Here is a 22,093-nt window from a genome sequence, read left to right on the forward strand (position 1 = left end):
TTTGTGTTATTGGTTTATTGAGCAACAGGTAGTAAATGTTTACAGGTGCAGGGCTGTCTTATGGGACAATCTTACGAGACAAAATATAAAAACTACTGTGAAAGCAAATGTAATGTTTTTTTTTTTTTTTTTTTTTTTTTTTTTTTTTTTTGAGTAGTCAAACTACTGAATTGAAACCTCTTGTGTCTGCAGAGGTATTTATCCACTAGATGCCAAAGTACTCTGCAGAGACAGGACAGAGTAAAGAAAAGAGAGTGCAAAACTGCAACAGTACCTAGTTTCCTCACAGGCACTTTCAGCTACATGTGAGCTCAGAGACACGGACAGAGCATATGCTGCGCGAGCAGCTGGTGGAAGCCAGTGGCCAGGTCACACTTCAGATTTAAATATAAGGCCTTGAAACTGTTGCATAAAAGGAGTCCGAGATCGTTTTAGATGCATCACACTGAAACAACCGTTGCAGGACAAGAAGACAAAGGCCTGTGGCAAACTTGGGACAGCAGCGTTCATTTGAGCCAACAGCCACCCAGCTAATAAGCCAGCATTAAGCAGTTCCTGTGGGAAAACAACATTTAGCAAACGTCTGACATTCATCTTCACAGAAACGGGTGCATCAAACCAAATTCTTTGTTGTATGCAAATTAAAGCAGATGATGGACATTTTTTAAGCAGTAGAAAGTTTTTTTAATATCAACGGCTTTGTGAAATGGCAGGTTTAGTCGGGCCTCGAGGAAATATAAAACCTCATATTGTCAGCGTAACAGTAAAAACCAGCTCCAAGTTTCTTAATGTATCTCCAAAACTAGCATGAACAAGGTGAACAGCAACAATTCTAGTACTGAGCCTTGTGGCACTCCGTTCTGATCTTGTGATTGATATGACACCTCTTCATTTATTACTACAATTATAAATACAGTCAGGCAAATACATTTTAAACCATGCCGATGCAATTCCACTAATGCCAGCATAATTTTCAAGACGAGTGTTGTGGTCATTAGTATCAAAAGCAGTGCTGTGTGCATATAGCATCCCACCCCTGAACTCTTCCTTCTGGTGAAAGAAAGTACTTCTCATTTTTTTATTTGTGCATTCCCGTTTTGTTTCTTTGCTTCCTCTCCTTGGTTCTCAGCTCCACCCCTCTTGAATGTGAGGAAATGATGCAAGGAAAGAAAATGAGGACGGAGGAATCAAAGGAAAGATTATTTGTAAATTGGAATATTCTTGATCACTCAAGCGTCACTTCATCGGTTGAACTCAGGGGATCTGCCCTTGTGTTGTTAAAGATTCATTAAGACATTCATAATAATTATTAACAAAGCAAGATGCCCTGTAGATATATGTAACTGCAAATGTAAAACATAAATTAAAATTATGACAGATGTGAAGGGGGAGGAGAATATATATGTGCATCAGGTTTTTCAACAAGAAAGACTTCTGCATAGGATACACCTGTGTCTCCTCGCTTATCTTCTTACATCCAAAGCCACAGGAAGAACTGGCATGCGTATTTGGTTAGTCTGCCTGTTGTGTTATTCATATGAGGTCATATACCTCCCTGTGAAATACAACACAACTGCAGACTCCATCTCCCGACTCCCTTTACCTGAGATAGATAGGTGACCCAACAGATGAACCAGAAATGGTTACTGCTGTTTTTCACTTATTGTCTATCTCAACTCATGGCTGCATCATCAGAGAGCTGCCTTCAGTGAGCCCAGCTTCACGCACAGACAGAGAAAGGTTGGTAAAGACAAAAATGTGATGCAAAGAACTAGAACCTAACTTTTACACAACTGTGCAGGGTGACCACTGTCTGGAACCATTGTCGCTGCGCACGAGACTTGTCAATTTAGCTTACAAAGAGATTGTGTGAACTAATCTTCAGGAGATAAGACAATCCACACAATTGTCTTTCACTGACTTTCGGTGACATCTAATATGATATAGTATCGTAATATTCCAGTTCATACAGTATTGCCCACAAGCTAATGGGACAGTAGAACATATTACAGTGTTGTAACAATGTATCCATTTTACAACTCAGGAAGAGAAACCTTGGAAACTGTTACAAAGTTCCTGTAAAATTTCCAGGCAACACCTCATGCTAGCTAGCACATGGTTAGACCCTTTGAACTGCGTACTGGAACATACTGCCTGTCAGCACAGACACAAAGAACTGTTCTGATGTCAAAGATAATGTGACATCTGTGGTGGGGTTTCAAGTGAGGTGTTGGAAAAAAAGTGAACCAGGCTTACAGCTTCGGGTTCAAGAGCATTAACAGTGAACAGGTCCTTCTAAAATCAGCAGAGTTAAAGGACTTTGTGTTATAGATTAAAGGCTGCTGAGTAAGTTCATGATTTGTAACAAGCCAATTATTGTCATTTTAGTTGTTTCCTGAGTTTAGTCTAAATACTATGAACACACTCCTCAGGAAACATCCTTTAGTGCATGAAGTGAACATAGAATGATGGTTCTGTAATTACTTATTACTTACCATGTTCAGAACGTGTTAATGCATCAGTGCATTGTGTTATAGTGTTCTAAGATTGTATTTCGATGTTTATGCTCAGAAGAAAAGGGAAAAATGTTGTCTACAGATGTATTATTTGGCCACTAGATGGCAGAAGTAGAAAAGTATATATAGTCCAGGTGATATGTGAAAATAGTGTTCACTTTTTCATAAAAGCATGAAACTTGGTACACCTGTATAGTTTGTGGCCCTAAACATTTTCAGAAATGGAGCCATCACAAAAACGCCTTGTGGTTGACATGGCGACCATTTTACTTTCTGCCATAACCAAATTATGTATTATGTGTCATAGCTCCTGAACCAAACATGATAACACAGAAAAGGTGATGTCTACCCTTGTTTTGATGGTCAAGGATTACAATGATATCATATACAAAAACATAAACTTTTCAGGTGAAGAGTTAATGGTGAAATCAGCAATGTGAGAAGGAAATCACAGTATCACAGCATTTACAAAAGTCCATATCATGGCTAATCTTTTTTTCTTTCTTTGACAATTACCTAATATTGTATTCAATAATAAATGAAAAGATTGTTTTCAAGAATACTATCATATATTTCATATATATATATATATATATATATATATATATACAATTATCTCAGGTAGTGTGTTTCCAGTACTTTCTTGTTCTATACTGTGAATTATCTAACATCACACACAGATGGCAATGCAATCAGGTGGACAGTTAATAGTTAATTTAGTGACTTTATGAGAAGGATTGCAATGAGATCACAGAAGAAGCAGAATGAAATAGTTCATGTAAACTTAATTTACAATAACTCTCTGGGGCCAGAGTTGTCTATTATGCTGTCCAAAAGGGGGAAGCCAGAGCCCTGCATTCGGACAGGTACTTGCAGGTGAATCGCTAATATCTGATGTAATGGGTGGAATAATATTTATGTGTAGGGTGTGATGTGGGTGCGGGCTGGATGACAAGCACAGGTGGGTTGCGGGTCCAATAACCAAGACTATTTCGACTGGGTCCAGTACACGCTGAGCAATGTAGTCAGTCGCGCAGTCACTAATTGACAGCTGTAGTTATTATATTAAAGGGAGCACTCTTTGCTTGCTTTCTGTAATCTATTCACAATTTGAATAAAAGTTTTATTAAATGAGCTTTTTCTACCTCATGTAGGAGATTTAATGCAGGTGCGGTTCGGGTACCAGTTTTTATGTCAAATGGGTCGGGTATGGGATTAAATTAGTGTTGTTGTCAGATAACATGTCGGGTGTTCTGTTAATTACTGCAGGTGTGGGAAGATCATTTCACCTGCCAGGAAAGGTGAACGAAAATGCCTCTGTGATGTTACCATGAGGCATTGCTTTCTTACAGATCTCAGGCTTCTGAAGGGGATGTAGAGTCGTAAGAGTGAGGAGGAGTTAGGAGGGTGCTGAGCCTGTGGCTGTTCTGCATGCAGACATCAATGTCTTCAACTTAATGTGAGCCGCAACCGGTAGCCAGTGCAGGGAAATAAAGAGAGGAGTGAAGTGGGCTCCTTTGGGCTCATGGAAGAGTAGTCGTGCTGCTACATTCTGAAACATTTGTTGAGGTTTGATTGCACATGATGGAAGTCCAGTCAGAAGAGCATTGCGATAGTCCAGCCTATGACAAGGGCCTGGGCAAGAAGTTGTGCAGCATGCTCTTTTTGGAAGGGCCTGATCCTCCTGGTGTTGTGCAATGCAAACCTGCATGATGCAAACAAGCTGTCTTTACAATATGGTCCTTGAAGGATGGCTGGTCACCAAAGAATAATTTTTGATGAACCTAGCAGGATGATGTTATCATGCTGTAGAATCGAAGTGGTAGGGAAAATGTGAAGCTCAGCCTTTTCCAGGTAGAGCTGCAGGTGATGTTCCTTCTTCCATGTGGCGATGTTTGCCAGGCCGCCTGAGATCCATGCAGCTACTGTTGGATTGTCTGGATGAAATGAATGATAGAGCTGTGTGTCATCAGCATAGCAATGGTAAGAGAAACCATGTGCTTGTATAATGGGTCCCAGTGATGTAGTGTATATGGTGAAGAGGAGGGGTCCAAGAACTGATCCCCGGGAAAACTCTGTGGCCAGTTGATGTTCTTTGGATGTCCTTCTCATGAAAAGGTGAAAGTGATAGATGTGAGGTGAGATTAAATTCAGTGGAGTGCAGATCCGGTGATGTTAGACAGGATAATCTGATGATTCACAGTGTCAAAAGTGGCAGATAGATCCAGTAGAATAAGAACTGATGATTTGGAATCAGCTTTCGCTGTCTGCAGGGCTACAGTGACCGACAGCAAAGCAGCCCAGGTTGAATAGCAGCTGCCGAAACCTGATTGGTTAAAGTTCAGTTGCTCATTCTGTGAAAGAAGTAATGTAACTGTATCTATAAAGGTGTGAACCAAATGGTCCATTCCATTAGAATAGATTTTAATTAGGAAGATCCTAACAGTATTGTTTCTAGCCCTTTTGTCTTCAGGTATAAAATGATATCCTACAGACAGAAATTTTGGAAATGATAGGATTAATTTTTGGGTTTTGTTTGTTTGATGGAAGGGTTTTTATCATCGCTATTGAAGAACTGCTGCACAACCATCTTCAATAAATTCTTCTTTCATTAAAAAAATGTTGGTCAAGCCTACAAGCCTACATTGGTGAACCACCCGAAAGACTGCTCAGCAAAAATACAGTAAAGATGATGATGCATGGGGCAACTTTTTAGGTTAGAAGGGGTAGTATGCAATGGCCTGTCTAAACAGATATTGTCTTGACAAGAAGCTAAAGTGGATCACAAAGTGTCAGTTGCTGTATTTTCATCCAGAGATGAGAAATAGGTAGGTGAGGGAAGAGAGGATGACACCACGGAGGCAAGATGGAAGGGTGAAAGAAATTGGTAGCACACAGGTAGTAATATGTAGGTTAAATGTAATAACGAAATGAGCAGGGATGTCTAGAGGTTTTACCAAATGTTGTCTGTGATACAATTATATATGTAAATTAAGTCAAACTGGTTGCCTGATTTGTTATTGCTTGTGGTGGTAAGCCATTTGAGATCGAATGAAGCTAGCAGTGAGTGGAAGTCTGCAGTGTAAGGCTTCTCCTGATGGATTTCGAAGTCACCAAAGACTACAAGTAAACGGCCATCCACAGAGAACGAGGACAGCAGCCCATACAGCTCTTCTATGAAGGTGCCCAGTTGACCAGGAAGGTAATAAATCATTACAATATGGAGTTTAACAGAAGCAGTTACCGTAATAGCATGTAACTCAAAATAATTTTTATTGCATAGGGAAGAGTGGGTTGATTATTTCCAATTATTAGAAATGAGAAGACCAGTACCCTTCCAACCTGACAGGGGTGTGAGAGAAAGGGAAGTTTTTAGAGAGAACAGCAGGGGTTGCGGAGTCTTCTGGACGAATCCAGGTCTCAGTCAAGCCCAAGATACTGGTGGACGTTCAGGCCAATATGGCTGCTGTCGTGGTGGTTGTTGAGGAGATTCATGTAAAGCGCTTTGATGATTAATTAATTGAAGCAATCTTTTATTTTATTATTGAATAAAATTTTAGTTAATTATCAAAAGAAAGAAAAAAAAAACAATAGCCATAATGTCGATTTTTGTAAATGCTGTGATACTGTGATTTCCTTCTCACATTGCTGATTTCACCATTAACTCTTCACCTGAACATGTTTTTGTATATGGTATCATTGCAATCCTTGACCATCACAACACACGGGAAGACATCACCTTTTCTGTTTGTTTCAAGAGATATGACACAAAATACATAATTTGGTAATGGCATAAAGTAAAATGGTCACCATGGCAACCACAAGGTGTTTTTGCAATGGCTCCATTTCTGAAAATGTTTAGGGCCCTAACCTGTAGAACTGTACCAAGTTTAATGCTTTTATGAAAAAGTGAACTTATTACCTCAAATTTGGCACAAATTTGTTTCCATGTTTCCATGGCGACGCGTCATGCATTTCATGTGACACACTGCAGCTACGAAAACACTGTATGACAGATGGATTGCTTTTATTTAGTTTTTCCTTTTTTATTCAAAATATTCATGCACTTGTTTATCATGTCATCAACCAGGGGCACAGAAATAAAAATCCCACACGTGGGACCATACCGCTCAAAGGGTTAAAAGACCAGGTGTAAATGTACTCTTAAATGCTTTTGAGATGAATTACAGTGCAGTCACTCAAACCAATTCAGAAGGCAACAAATAAAAGACCATATAAAAATAATACTTAGCTTTATGTGTAATACAAATCTTGTAGTGCATTTTTAAGGCATGCAGCACAACTTCAAGAAAAAATTAGCAGGCATTTGTTTCTAAAGTGATCCGTCAGTTTGAAGCTGGCAGTCACTGAATGTGAAGCTAGACCTGAAGCTGAAACCGGTGTAGTCTCTCGTAACTCTTTTAAAAAAAGAGAGGTAAAAAATAAATTAATTACAAATAAAAACACGTAATGTGACCACTGACTATCGTACCTGTTTTTTTTAGTAGCCAACATTGTGATATGTAGTCCCATTTATGCTTATTTTAGTATCACTGACTAATAAAGCTTCTATTAATATTCTGAATGAGTTGAATTACAAAATATACATTTGTTTTAATTTAAAGTTTTAGTAATTTTGTTGTGTTTTGTAATTTTTTACTTTATTATTATTATTTAATATGTCTTTAGTTTTATAGTTTTAAAAACTATATAATATAGTTTTGGGGAAGTCGTGGCCTAGTGGTTAGAGAGTTTAACTCCTAACCCTAAGGTTGTGAGTTCGAGTCTCGCAGCATAAATGGCTGCCCACTGCTCCGGGTGTGTGTTCACGGTGTGTGTGTGTGTGTGTTCACTGCTGTGTGTGTGCACTTTGGATGGGTTAAATGCAGAGCACGTGAGTATGGGTCGCCATACTTGGCTGTATGTCACGTCACTTTTTATTCATTTATATTTTGGTTTTGGTCTTATCTGGACTTGGTAATCAGAAGAAGTGTGTTGCGTTGGGAAAACTGGTACAAAAGTAAAATGGATTACCTGATCCAATATAGTAAAACTGTGATTTCCAAATTTTCCTGATCTGGATCTAACTTTTTTAACAAGTGGGCCATGGTGAGAAGCACCGTGTCCCAAAGAAAGACTCACTGGCCTGCTCCATAATCCAACATACACTTGAAACTTAACTTACAGAGCAAAATATAAATGTATATGGCAAGATTTACAGTTTCCTAATATTGCAGGCCATGTTACATATCACGAAAGCATATTATTACATACAAGCAAAGGAAGGGTAAGAACACAGTTCAGTTCTTCACGGTACTTTAATCTTAATGTTGTGTTGCTTGTGCAGGACGTCCAGTATCTGAGGGAGGATGTCCATGTTGAGTAAAGGCTTGTCCATGTCATCGGTTCCTGGGCTCAGTGACCCGATACTCCACCTCATCCTCACTCTGTGTTTGGGTTTGAGTGATCGAAGAGATTCTGCCTCAAATCCAGTGTGTCTCTCATCAATTCCCAGAATAAACGTAGAGTTTCTTGCTAGCTGCAAGCACCACAGCAGCAAACCAATGAGAAAGCAAAGCATTAAGCATAAGATGACATTATAAACCCACTCAAAGCAGTGACCAGAGACACAGGACACAAAATCAGCATCAGTGAGCTCATCGATGGACCTGTGGGCTAGTTCTGTAGGACTGGCACACACCGGCATCACAGAGATGGCTTTATTCTTCTGTAGCCATTGTCTTAAGTACTGGATGCTGCAGTCACAGTGGAACGGGTTCCCAGATAAATTGACCAGCTGCAGGTGGTGGAGCCGGTCTAAATGCCCAGGAGTTATGGTGGTCAGGAGGTTATTCTGCAGCAGGAGTTCAGTGATTTCTGCAGGAAGATGAGGGACGCTTCTCAGGCCCTGCGAGCTGCAGTTCACCCTCAGGCCTAGGGACAGTAAAGTCTTGCACCTGCAGGACTGGCAACTAACATGTGCAAAGACCGAGCACAAGAGAAGCGTCAACCCTGAATTAACAAGCATCCTGTGCATGAAAAAACTATTATTTTAGCACATATTTGCAGAAGCAGGGAGTCATGTGTACATTTTTAAAAAATATTCCACGTAATTATGCAATAAAAATCTGAAGCCTGAGTAATGTCAGTCTGTTGTCTTTGTGTTCCGTAACCTCCAATTCATTTGGCTGTAGAAAAGAGGTAACATGTAGATCCTCTCAACATCAGAAAGGCCTGTCTGTCTGTTCATGAATATGGTTATATTTGTATATGTAATATTAAACAAGTACAAAGAATATTCCTGGTTATGTACATGAACTCTATCCGCAGCATATGTGACAAGTTCTCCTCCAAAACCTAAAGAGCTCAGCAGCATGATAAGGCAAGACAGACCTTACCTGGAGCCGCTACAGTTAAGCCTACAGTAATGGTTTTAATTTAGAGCTGTCTGAATTTTTTTTATTATTATTATTATATTTTTTTTACCTTTTTTACCTTTAAAGGGGTCATATGACGTTTCTAAAAAAGAACTTTATTTTGTGTATTTGATGTAATGAAATGTGTTTATGCGGTTTAAGCTTCAAAAAACACATTATTTTCCACATACTGTAAATTATAGTTTCTCCTCTATGCCTGTCTTTCTGAAACACGTTGATTTTTACAAAGCTCATCGGTCTGAAAAGCGAGGTGTGCTCTGATTGGCCAGCTATCTAGTGCTTTGTGATTGGCTGAATGCCTCAAGCATGTGATGGAAATGTTACACCCCTAAACACTGTGATGCCATGTGTACCGGCACGACCAGACAAAACCAATAAAACCCATTACAAACAAGGCATTTGTTGCATCCAGTGGGGACATAATTACGGATGATAATGACTTATACTGTGTTTTTACACATTACGCGCCACATAAACATAAAACCATGTCTGCATTTGTGATCGGAGAAACAACAAACTACAAGCACTACTCTACACTGTTCAAAACTCGTGTTTGAATCATCAGTGGCAAATCCTTTACATATAAAAATATACTTACAGACTGTAGGCTACTCTCTCAGGAAACAGTCCTTGTCCTTAGTAAAATGCGCTGTACACATCTGAATATTTGGGTTGAACTGTTCTGGAACAGTGTTGTAAAAACAACTTAACCACTGAATTCTAGTTGTGTCCTCTTTTGGAAGACCAAACAAAGTAGTCTTGCTTTCACAACGAAACATGTCTCTACGACTACGACATGGTGCCAGCGGCAACAATACTACAGCGAGAATCAAAGTTACGCCTTCTTTCTTTGCGTGAACATTTGGGCGGTGTTATGCAAATCTTCCCACACGTTTTAGGGGGGTGTGGACAAGTACTAACTTTTATAAAGAATATCTCTTTGGGTTTGAGACTTTAGTCTTTGCAACTTTAGGGATCTTATCTATTCACAAACAGCTTGTAACACTCCAAAGAGAAAGTAAAACATGAAATCGCATCATATGACCCCTTTAACTATAATACCTCCTAAGATTCCTAAGCCAAATTCTAAGGCAACATCAAAAGAGAGTAATGTTAATTATAAATATAATTATCATATATAAATAATGATTGTTAATAAAATAATTTAAAGAACTGATCAAATGTTCAGTAAAATAGGGCAATTTGTGTATTATTATGCTTAGAAACTGCACTATTAGCTTAAATAGACACTAAGTGGGGCAACAGAGGCTTGGCTTTTTACTTTTTTAATTTATACTTTAATAGGTTACTGCTAAATCCTTGTCTTATGGATATCACCATATAGCTAAACTCCAGGAAAGTGGCTCTTCAGGAGAAGGATATCTTCTACAGCACACCCCTGTAATAGGTGATTAAAACTAGCAATGCGAAAAGATACTCTTTTGATTGAATCGGTCAAACGGGTTTGCAAAAAGGTCTAAAAAAAGTTTGTGATTCAGTTTGATACTTTCCCTCATGCAATTGGAGTCCTTTACAGAGGTTTTTCACACCATAGCGGATATAGGACAGAAAACTAAAGAGCTGGATGAGGTGGATATTTACCCACAATGTAGGAAACAAAACTTGCATATGACTTCTATATGTGTCGAGAACAGCTCTTTGTGTGAGCAGCTTGTGATTTATAACCAACATTATTAAAATAGTTTACTAAGCTTGTCTCTAAAAAGTTATTTCTACTATACTGTATATACACAACTGAAAAGACGATAACTACTTTAACTGTAGCATGATATGCAGAAGTTTACCAAAAAATTAACTATTTACATATGTAAAAATGTATAACCAGAAGTACATCCTCCTTTTGATATGTCCAATATGTTTCTGTTTCAATAGGAAATCCATCAACAGTTTGAGGAAAACTGTTCATCATGTCAGTAGCATTTTTTTTGGATTCTACCAGAGGGAATGACAGTTTGGTAAAAGTCTTAAAATAACTCATAAAAAATGTAAAAAGTTATGGCAACAGGCAGACCTTTAAGCAAAAATGCCTGATTCAACATTATACAAAAAGTGTGTATTTTGTAGTTTACAGTACTTTCTTGTTGTGTACATACAGGGACCCCAAATTGTGCAACTTCAGTCACACTTAAAATGTTTGCATTCTCTTCAATTCTGTATGGATAATGGATTTAAGACTTACCTTACAGCATGTGATTGAAAGCAACTGAAGATGTGCAATAATCATCCTGGCTTTTAGGTTAGAAGTACATCCATAAGTGTTTTTTTTTTTTTTTTTTTTTGCAAATGCTTCTGTATATTAAAACAGGCATCACTGGCGCTGCAAACCATAAACACCTGATAATGTTTTTCCTATGTCTGACCAGTGAGAGCTCTAGGAGCATGGTGGGTCATGTGATCATCACAGGGCTGGCCCGTGTGTGCAGAGGATAAGACTATCTGCAAACAGCATGTTTATATCTGGTTCGAAAATATCGAAAATGAAATAACTTGCTCTGTATGATGAATGACCAATATTTAGCCTGTAGTGCATACATGCCACCAAAACGAAAGACTCAAATCCAAAAACATGCACTCAATCAAAATCAAATCTAAATGAGATAACAATAGAATGCTGAATGCTTTTCTCTGGAAAACTTAAATAAGCTTGGACTGTCTTATATATATATATATATATATATATATATATATATATATATATATATATATAAAAAACTATCAGTCTACTATGTGTATTATATATTCACTTTATTTTATGTTCTGAATGGCATCACAGTTTGAGTTTTACATTGACTGTACACTGACATAGATAGCCATTACATAAAAGAATACCTCAAATGACAAGCATTCTCTGTTCTACAACAACAAAATAAAACAATGCCCTTTTCCATTTCTCCGAGCGGTTGATTGGGACAGTGTGATAGCAGCCTGTGAGAAGAGAAACATCCAGACCAAGTCTGTTTCAGTAATACACAGTAAAACAGACGGGGACACACCTCTCATATAAATGCAGTCAGGATATTATACACACTATATACACAATGATTCAGCTTGGTCCCCTAATATATTTATTACTGCTCAAATGTGTCTTTACAAGCCCTCTTTACATGGGCTTATAGTGGGACATGGATGAGCTGCATTATCTGCAGTAACACACAACACAGTACAGAACAACAGGTCGAGCACGAGAAATGCTGCTAAGATGAAACACGTAGAAGGGGAGAGTAAGAAATATACAGAATAATAAGAAAGAGAGGTAAAGTGAAATAAAAGAGTTAAGGCTGAGTGTTGATCAGCTCACGGTGGACAAAAAAAGAATGATGCATTTGAACCTTCAGTGCATTTTTGGGGCATCTGTCTAACATTTAAATACCTTCTCATCTTTTCAATATTTTATGCAGAAAAAAATCGTTGGAAAGTGTTAGATGCAAGATTTTTTAAGAGAAAAATCTCTTAAAGTCAACATGAATCAACATTCTCAAACACATTTTATTTCCTTAATTCAGAGAAAAATAGGATATTAAAAATGAAAAATGTGAGGCAGGAATTTCTTTTATCCACCAGGGATTGACCAGATTGTAAAAAAATGACGTGATTGGAGGAGCCGGGTTGAGAAATAAGAGGGTGTGATTATTTCAAGCAAAATATTTCAATAAGAAGACCATTTTTTTCTTTGAATTAATGTGCACCAGTGAATTGTGCACAATAAAACCAGCAATGTGTTAAGAAAGCATAGGGTCAGTTTAATCTGCTTTCATGTTGACTTTAGTACATCAGAATGAATATTGCACTCAATATATGTGATATGTTGAAAAGAAAACCTACCGCTTTGGTTTGGGGTCATAAAAATGTGCTCTGAAGCAAAGATTATAAAATTTTGATAGTGAAAAATATGGAAAACTTGTTCTTCAATTTTCAGCTTATATATCTGATCAGAATGCATCTTTACAACAATCATTTTCATTTGCCTGACTTCACAGACCAAAAGTTAATTTCTAGATATACATTCCTCTAAACATACAGATGCTTGCATAATATAGCAGAATATTCACCTGAAACCATCTCCTGGTTGTTTAAAAAGTAAAAAAAAGAAGAGTACTTTTTTACATGATTGCACTTCATTGCCATGGTAACACTGGTTTATTTTCAATAATAAATAAACACCCAAGAACAACATCAATAACAAATCACAGTTAAAGCCTAGCTGATCACTTTGACGTTTCATTCAATGTAAAAACACTTGTTCAATGAGAATCTCCACGCCACTATGATGAAGTAATAGTAAAGATGCTCCGGCCATGACCACGTCATCATGACAAACATATTGCACTTAAAAACAAACAAGAACAATCCATAAAATATAGAAAAATAATTCTGTCACTGGCCCTCAGAAGTCCAGGATTTTCCTCCAAAGGAAAAGAAAAATATGAAAATAATAATAATAATAAAATCTGAATAATTTCTTAAAAAAACTTACTCCAGACATGCAAACATATTTGAACATCTCTGTAAGATTCATATAATGCTGTACAACTTCACTGTAGTTGAGCAGTTCATACTGCATTTGTGCTTCAAAATCACCTCATAATAGATCACAATGGAAGCTTTCTAGTAGCATACTTCTTTAAATATATTCTCAATTCAAACTGACCAAGATATTGTTCTCAAAAGTTGTGAATACATATTTTACAGTATCCTATAACATCGCTTTTTTTGCTTACAATGGTTTCAGTTACACTACTGTCCTAAACATGAAACATACTGTAGTGGGTGCAGTGGTCATTGGCACGTTCCTTAATGATTAATAAGACAACATGTAGAGCTGTCATCTACGACTAATACAGCGCTAGAACATCTACTCTCTCATTCAGCTAGTATGAATGAACAGGAATACAAGCAAACCTACTATTTTGTTGTATGTTTTTATAACCTTGACAGGGCAAATCTAATGAAAAAAAAAAAAAGGTCAGGAAAAAAATAAATAAATAAGCAATCATATTTTCCATAAAGGCAACAAAATCCATATTTAGGACCATTAAGATTTTTTGCTGATATTAAGCACAATTAATAAAAAAAAAAAAAAAAAAAAAAAAAATAGTGATTCCTATAAGAACTATATTATTGCAATGTGGATTCTTGTAAAAATATTTGTGCAGCATGGTTGCTGGCTTTAATGTATGCTAATATTAACTGAAAAATTGTTGTTTTATTACAGTATGTTTTCCAGGAACATACTTAAAACTATTTGATGATGATGATAATCTTTATAATTTTAATATTATTTTTTATAATATTAATTGTAATTTTATTATTTATAATAATAATAATAATAATAAATAATATAATAATAATAATTATTATTATAACTTTAAATGCATTACAGTAAGACAAAATGTGTCATGAAAACTATGTTACAATGCAATATTTCTCAATGGTCCTTGGTATTATTTATGCAAATAATAAATTTTTGTCAGAATTCTAATTTTGTGACATTCACCCGAAGGCAGAATGCTAGAAGTATGAGTAACATCAAACACAGATGCAGTTTCTGCACTGTTGGGACTGGCTGGTATGGCTCTGGTATGGTTTTGCTCATCACGTGTCTGTTTAAAGCTCACACCAGTATGCTGATAGCACAAGGCTTGTGTTTGGTGATCATGTGCTGTTCTCTGTGTCAGGCAGATGGTTATTGCACAGCACGTGTGAAAGCTGTTTGAAGAGGTCCAGGCCACGTTGGCTGTGTGCTAGTGGGGAGTGGTGCTACGGTGGAGGATTCGTGACTGCTGTCGAAAACTGAAACAAGGAGGGAGGAGGAGGAGATTGGAGCAAAGTGTCTTTTAGGAAACAGATGCTCCTGGAAGGAAGGTTCTCTCTGACACAGAGGAGGACTGCTAAAGATGGAGCCCTGTGAGGAGAGACATGTTTAAAGCCATTCATCTTACACTTTAAGATGTTAAGTAAATACAGACATGTCGATGACTGCACCCTTTTACAGAAGCTTTGATATCCTATTTTCTCCGTAGGTTTTAAAAAAATTATTGATGAAAAGTTGCCTTTTATATCAGTCACTTAAATGCTGTTTTAGCAGCTCTAAATCTGGTCAGCAGTTGGGATCAACCTTTAAAGCCTGAACAGAATCATGCCAATTTATTGAGACAGTTTTCGCTGCAGGCTGTAGCCATAGTTAATCCACTTGGTGGCATCATGAACATCTGAACATGCATGCTTTTGTTTCATTTTGACAGGAAACTGCATGGTAGTAAAATGAAGACTGTCCTACAAAGTGTTGGTATTACATTATTGCACTGTACTTTTTATTACATTGTTACACTTTTTTTCTTTATTTTTTAAATTAACACACATGGCATCTATAAAATGCATCATTCCTGTGAGAGGTAAAAAAAAAAGGTTGTGCGCGGTTGCATATCCCTTTAGAATGTTTACAAAAAGGCATGAATGGTACTGTATATAAAATACATGCGCTCTGTTTTTTCTATGGTACTGTTTTAATGAATGAAAAAAACACTCCAGACAATTCTGTGAGAATGTGGTCTGCACAAATCCAATTCAATCCAATTGTTTATTTATCTTTGACAGACAATTACATTGTTTGATTCCCAATGTTAGATATTTTAAATGGATAAGGTAAGAAGATCATGGTAAAAAAATGTATAGCCTGAATGCACTGTTAGTCACTTTGGATAATAGTGTCTGCCAAATGCATAAATGTAAATGTAAATGTAAATGAAGATCTAAGCAGCAATCCACTATTAATGAATACTCAAATCATCCATCAAAATGAAATGTAAAAAAAAAAAAAAAAAAAAAAAGCATGAAATATAATGCATGAACAAACCAGACTGAAATCCACATTTGTCTTAGTCTTCAAAGGTCCAGTCAGCATGATCTGATGAAACTTGCAGGGACACCAGGCATTTGATTAAAGAAAAGCAATTTGTGTAAAAATGTAAATTAAAAAAAAAAAAAAAGTAAATAAAAAAAAAAGTTTCACTCTGTGTCTGTGTGTGTTAGGTTCATCAACACAAGTGAAAGACCCTTTAAAAAAGAACTAAAAGAACAGATTTGCATGAACATAAATAAGCCATCATCAGACTGTTTGAAAAAAACATGCGTGCTTAAAAATAGGCACCAGGTCTTTCTGAGCACCTGCACTTACAGACAAGCACCAGTTTCAGTAGGTGAGCAGTACATGCATGTGAGCAGGCAGGCAGGTTAGGCATCAATAAATATGTTACAGTAAAGAAGAGAATGGACCATTTAAACCCATGAAGCACAGAAGATGCAAAGAAATGTGCATTACACATTATCAAATCAAATAATTCCCTCCCACTGTCTACTTACTTCTAAACTGCTGTCTAGAGATCCTGCACTGGTACAGCGCCCATGCTTGCCTGCCCCAGACATGCAGTAGAATTAAAGATCACACCTGTAACATCCCTCTACTCTAAACTGATGAAAAAACACAGCAAGCTGAGACTTTTTAGCAAATACACAAGCCAAGACACATGGTGCTCACAAATACTTGGATAAATTAAATGTAAGACTGAAAGATCAGTTTCAATATAATATAAACACAGCAGACTTTTTGTGCTTTTGAATTGCAAATTGACCTGAAAAAATAACATATTTTTTAATATTTCTTTATTTCTTTATTTTTATTTTTTGAAGTGGGAGAGAGAAAGGAGGACCAAACCAGGACTCAAACTTGAGACACCCAAAGTGCAATGCTGTTATAATATGGCACTGCCTACAAGGCTATCGGTACTGACAGCTCCTGTGCATTTTAGTTTTTTAGTTTCTTTCTGTTTGCCTGCTTTTCCATTTAGTTTCCTTGATTGGTAATTAGTTCCTTCTCACCTGCTGTTTTACCTTGATTATGTTCCTGTTATATAAGCCCTGTTTCCTCAGCTCCTTTGTCTGTTCTCGTCTATATTTTGTGTGGTTGTGTTTCCTAGTGATTCTCCAGAGTGCTCCGTGTTGGATTTACGATCTAAGTCAGTTTTTTGCAATTTCCTGTGTTCCTGAACTTCTTCACAGCCACTGAAAGTGACAGAAGAATGGACTCAGACGGCATTGCAGGGTTTTTTCCCTATTTGATTATGGACCTGCCAGTCGTTCAGTTGCTATGCTTGGAGCAGTGGGATGGTCCACTGGGAGGACCATACCAATGATTCAACAAGCTGGTGTGCCTGACTGCTCTCCTTAGAGTTACAAATGACCTGCTCTTATCATCTGATCGTGGTTGTATCTCTCTATTAGTGCTATTGGATCTTAGTGCTGCGTTCGACACAATTGACCAAACTATTCTTTTGCATAGACTAGAACACTTTGTTGTCATTAATGGAAGTGCATTAGCATGGTTTAAATCGTACTTATATGACCTCCATCAATTCGTAGCAGTGAATGAAGAGGTATCATATCGATCACAAGTGCAGTATGGAGTACCGCAAGGCTCAGTACTAGGGCCGTTACTATTCACGCTTTACATGTTACCCTTGGGAGATATCATCAGGAAACACGGTGTTAGCTTTCACTGTTATGCTGATGATACTCAGCTCTATATTTCTTCGTGGCCCGGTGAAATCAATTTGAAAAACTAACGGAATGCATAGTCGATATAAAAAACTGGATGACAAGTAATTTCTTACTGCTAAATTCTGAAAAAACAGAGGTTTTAATTATAGGGCCTAAAAGCTCTGCATGTAATGACCTAGAACGCTGTCTAAGACTTGATGGTTGCTCTGTCAATTCTTCGTCAGTTAGGAACCTAGGTGTGCTATTTGATAGCAACCTTTCCTTAGAAAGCCATGTTTCTAGCATTTGTAAAACTGCATTTTTCCATCTCAAAAATATATCTAAATTACGGCCTATGCTCTCAATGTCAAATGCAGAAATGTTAATCCATGCGTTTATGACCTCAAGGTTAGACTATTGTAATGCTCTATTGGGTGGTTGTTCTGCACGCTTAGTAAACAAACTCCAGTTAGTCCAAAATGCAGCAGCTAGAGTTCTTACTAGAACCAGGAAGTATGATCATATTAGCCCGGTCATGTCAACACTGAAATGGCTCCCTATCAAACATCGTATAGATTTTAAAATCTTGCTTATTACTTATAAAGCCCTGAATGGTTTAGCACCTCAGTATTTGAATGAGCTCTTGTTACATTATAGTCCTCCACGTCCGCTCTGTTCTCAAAACTCTGGCGATTTGATAATACCTAGAATATCAAAGTCAACTGCGGGCGGCAGATCCTTCTCCTATTTAGCACCCAAACTCTGGAATAACCTACCTAACATTGTTCTGGAGGCAGACACAGTCTTGCAGTTTAAATCTAGATTAAAGACCCATCTCTTTAACCTGGCTTACACATAACATACTAATACACTTCTAATATCCAAATCCGTTAAAGGATTTTTAGGCTGCATTAATTAGGTAAAGCCCCAGAGACAGATCCCCTGTAAAGACCTTGTCTCAGATGACCACCGGGACAAGACCACAGGAAACAGAGTGATTCTTCTGCACAATCTGACTTTGCTGCAGCCTGGAATTGAACTGCTGGTTTCGTCTGGCCAGAGGAGAACTGGCCCCCCAACTGAGCCTGGTTTCTCCCAAGGTTTTTTTCTCCATTCTGTCACTGATGGAGTTTTGGTTCCTTGCCGCTGTCGCCTCTGGCTTGGCTTAGTTGGGGACACTTCATTTACAGCGATATCGTTGACTTGATTGCAATTATTGCACAGATACTATTTAAACTGAACTGAGCTGCATGATGACATCACTGAATTCAATGATGAACTGCCTTTAACTGTCATTTTGCATTATTGACACACTGTTTTCCTAATTAATGTTGTTCAGTTGCTTTAACGCAATCTTTCTTGTTTAAAGTGCTATATAAATAAAGATGACTTGACTTGACTTGCTTCCCGGACTGCTTGATGTGTGTTTTTTTTCTCCATGTCAGAGGCCCGTCTTCCAGTGGATTGCTAAAGGGAAGATTTCGCATGTTTGTGTAGTGGGGGCTGGTGAACAATGGACTGGCCTTCATCCAACAGTCCCACTCTCAACCCAGAGCTGAGCCATCGCCATCACCCCACTGCACAGAACATTTGCCAGAGGCCACTGCAGACGGAGATCCCAAGCCTGCCGCTATACACAAGTGAACCATGCGACTGAACCTGCCATCTCCCCAGAGCCTGAGCCTCATGAAACGTCTGACCAGGTGCATGAGCCGACAACATCGTCTGTCATTGTGGGAGTCATTGTGGAATTCGAGGGTATGGATAAAGCTCCACCCACACTTTCGCCACTGAAGGTGAGCTGAAGCTGGCCTCTAAACTTCCCAATTCTTCAGCTCTGTCTCCACTGGCTTCACTCAGCCCTTCAGCTCCTCGTTTGCTGATCCGGATCGACCTTGGGCTTCGTGTCAGCCAGCCCCACCTTGGGGTGTTGACCCTCTGGCTTCAGCTCAGTCTTCTGACACTTCAGTTACTCCCACAGCTCCACCGGGGTCCAAAAGTACTCAGAATCCACCAGACTCCCTCGTCCCTCCTATTCCGCCTTGGTCAGTCATTGACCTGCCTATAACACGGTCTTCAAGTCTTCTGGCTACACCTCATCCTTCAAACTCTATGCTGGGCTCCTCCTTCCCTCTGGGTCCACCTTGGTCCTCAGTTCCACAGACTCCATACCGGCCTGCCAGGCCCTCATTTCCTCGGTCCCACAAGCCTGTGGATTCATTTTGGCCCCCTATGCCTCCGGTGTCACCTCAGGTCTCCGACTGTGCTTAGGTCTCCACTTCCATTGGCTCTGTCTCCATCATCTGTCCCCATGGTGTCAAAAGCATCTCCAACCGTGACATGAGTTCCGGAGCCCCCAATAAGAGTTAAGGAATCCCCAACAAGAAGATCCACAAGAGTTCACAGATAAAGCCTGCAAATCTTCAATCCTTTTGAGAGATGTCAGGACCACTAACAAAACTCCTCCTGACTCTAATGGCTCCAACGGAGAATGCATCAAACCTTCAAAGACTAAAGAGAATACCCAAGATGGAAAAAAGAAAGGCTGGAAATGCCTTAGCTGTCTAAGCCTGAAACAGGAGACAAGTGAGTGTCTCTCCAAAGAGACATTATTAAAGGGATACTCCACTCCACAATGAAAATTTGTGTCACGGCTGACACAGAAGAGTGTACACAGTTTGCGTTCAGCAGGTGTTTTCCAAAATGGCGCTATGGTGATGTGGGGAGAGACAGAGGAGACGACTTGGTGAATAAAGCCGTTATTTTTGTTTTCTTCGTGTACAAAAAGTATTCTCGTCGCTTCATAAAGTTACGGTTGAACCGCTGATAGCAGATGGACTATTCTGACGAAGTTTTTCATACTTTCCTGGACCTTGACACTGTTATTTATTTGGCAGTCTATGGGACAGTCACAAGCCTCCCGGTTTTCATCCAAAATATCTTAAATTTGGTCCCGAAGATGAACAAAGCTTTTACGGGTTTGGAACGACATGGGGGTAAGCGAATAATGACAAAATTTTATTTTTGGCGTGGAGAATCCCTTTAACAGGCAAATACTGAGCAGCTATACACTCTACACACATCTTGTACAAATGTAGTTGAGGCCGCACCTGCAGAAAAACACTTCCCAAGGAGCGTCACCACTGAACCAAAAGGCAAATGCCGAAATGGATCTACTTGGACTCTTTCCACACTCTCATCAAAACTGCTGGAAGCAGGTGTATTAGCGGGAAAGAATATAGAATGCCAGAGCAATGGAGGAGTCTGAGAAATCCAAAGGGGGCAATGGGATGTTTTGCTGAAAGCACACAAATCCAACTCTGCCATTTTAAACCTCAGCTCAAAAGTCAATTCAAAGATGTTAAAACACTTACTTTTTAAATAGTGGAGCCACAAGAAGAAAACAATATGTGTTGGTCTTAAATCACTAACTACCTGCTTATTACACAATTTAGCAATGTATAAACCCTATATACCTCAAACCCTAAAACGACTGTAAAAAAAAAGTGATAATTGAAACAACTTTACAGCTCAAATACAGCTTTTATAAAATTATTTCTGCTTTTAGAACCTCCTAAGTCTGAGCAGATTTATTTTAATCAATATTATGCCACAAATGCTGTTCAACTGAACTGAACCTGGAATATTATTTTAATAACACCTCATTTGAGCAGGACACCATTCTAACACTGCCACGATCAAATATTACTTGTGGATAACGATTCAGAATATAAACCCTGGACCTATTCACACCACAAATGAACATTTGTGTGCCATCAATTTTTTTTTCTTCATTTTGTGAATACATACTGCAGACATTGTAGGACCCATACTGCAGGCATCTTATGTTACCAAAGAAAAAATAATTTATAATATATTTAAATGTGGAAAGATAAGATTAAGAAATGTTAAGAAATGTTTAAACTTGAGGAATATCATTCTACATGAGGAATCAAACAAACAAAACATAATTTACTCTCTGGTTTTGCTGAGCAGAAAGGCAAATCTGTTCATCAGTACATCAGATATACTGAACTCACCTGCTTCAGAAAGGTCACGCAAGGAGCTACTGAGCGTGCTCCGCTTTAGCCCCTCCCCCATGGCGTACGTGTCATCCAGACTAGTGCGGCCCTTGGTGCCATTTCCAGTCTCCTTCTTTAGGCCCGACATGCTCTGAGACATACTGGGTCTGACCACTCCTTTCTGTTTCTCCAGCTCAGCTACAAACATTCAAACATACATACAGTCAACAATCATTTCAAACGTATAGCAAACACATGAAAGAGTCATACAGCATCCTTCCTATATTAAAGCTAATGTCAGTTTAATGTATTTAGCATATAATCAGATGGCCCTGGAGAGAGAGAGAGAGAGAGAGAGAGAGAGAGAGAGAGAGAGAGAGAGAGAGAGAGAGAAATAATAAGTCAAATGAGAGAAATGGTAACTCAAACACAGGGGGAAAAAATATTAAAGAATGTTGAGTTAGATGTAAAAATGATACAAAACCTCTTCTGATCTGACATACATATAGGAGTCACAATGCAAGAAATCAGACGCATATCTAATTTATTTTTACACTAGAAAGTG

The 22,093-nt window shown here is 38.3% G+C and overlaps 3 protein-coding genes across 3 annotated transcripts in view; all 3 read right to left on the reverse strand.

Moving 5' to 3' along the window:
* The window catches only part of raf1a (Raf-1 proto-oncogene, serine/threonine kinase a), a 45,246-nt gene extending 33,952 nt beyond the window's left edge, over positions 1-11,294 (reverse strand). The window contains exon 1 of the mRNA XM_042712507.1: positions 11,154-11,294. The gene's annotated coding sequence lies outside the window, so the exon portion shown is untranslated. The remainder of the gene's footprint in view (positions 1-11,153) is intronic.
* Positions 7,347-11,292, reverse strand: LOC109076742 (platelet glycoprotein IX-like). The gene is made up of 2 exons (XM_019092407.2): positions 11,154-11,292; positions 7,347-8,545 (listed from the first exon to the last, which is right to left on the reverse strand). Exon 2 carries the CDS (start codon positions 8,542-8,544, stop codon positions 7,825-7,827), a length of 720 nt encoding a protein of 239 aa, XP_018947952.1. The 5' UTR covers position 8,545; positions 11,154-11,292; the 3' UTR covers positions 7,347-7,824.
* A 3,019-nt stretch (positions 11,295-14,313) lies between the features above and the next one.
* Positions 14,314-22,093, reverse strand: part of LOC109067369 (IQ motif and SEC7 domain-containing protein 1-like) — a 64,609-nt gene continuing 56,829 nt past the window's right edge. The window contains 2 exon segments of the mRNA XM_042712514.1: positions 14,314-14,876; positions 21,547-21,726. Coding sequence (XP_042568448.1) covers positions 14,863-14,876; positions 21,547-21,726 — 194 coding nt within the window. The 3' untranslated portion in view covers positions 14,314-14,862.

This window comes from Cyprinus carpio, chromosome A23 (assembly GCF_018340385.1).
Source record: "Cyprinus carpio isolate SPL01 chromosome A23, ASM1834038v1, whole genome shotgun sequence".
In the NCBI taxonomy this organism is placed as follows: Eukaryota; Metazoa; Chordata; class Actinopteri; order Cypriniformes; family Cyprinidae; genus Cyprinus; species Cyprinus carpio.

Coding starts and splice junctions, on each gene's coding strand:
- LOC109076742 (XM_019092407.2), bottom strand. CDS start 8,544: ATGCTTGTTAATTCAGGGTTGACGCTTCTCTTGTGCTCGGTCTTTGCA.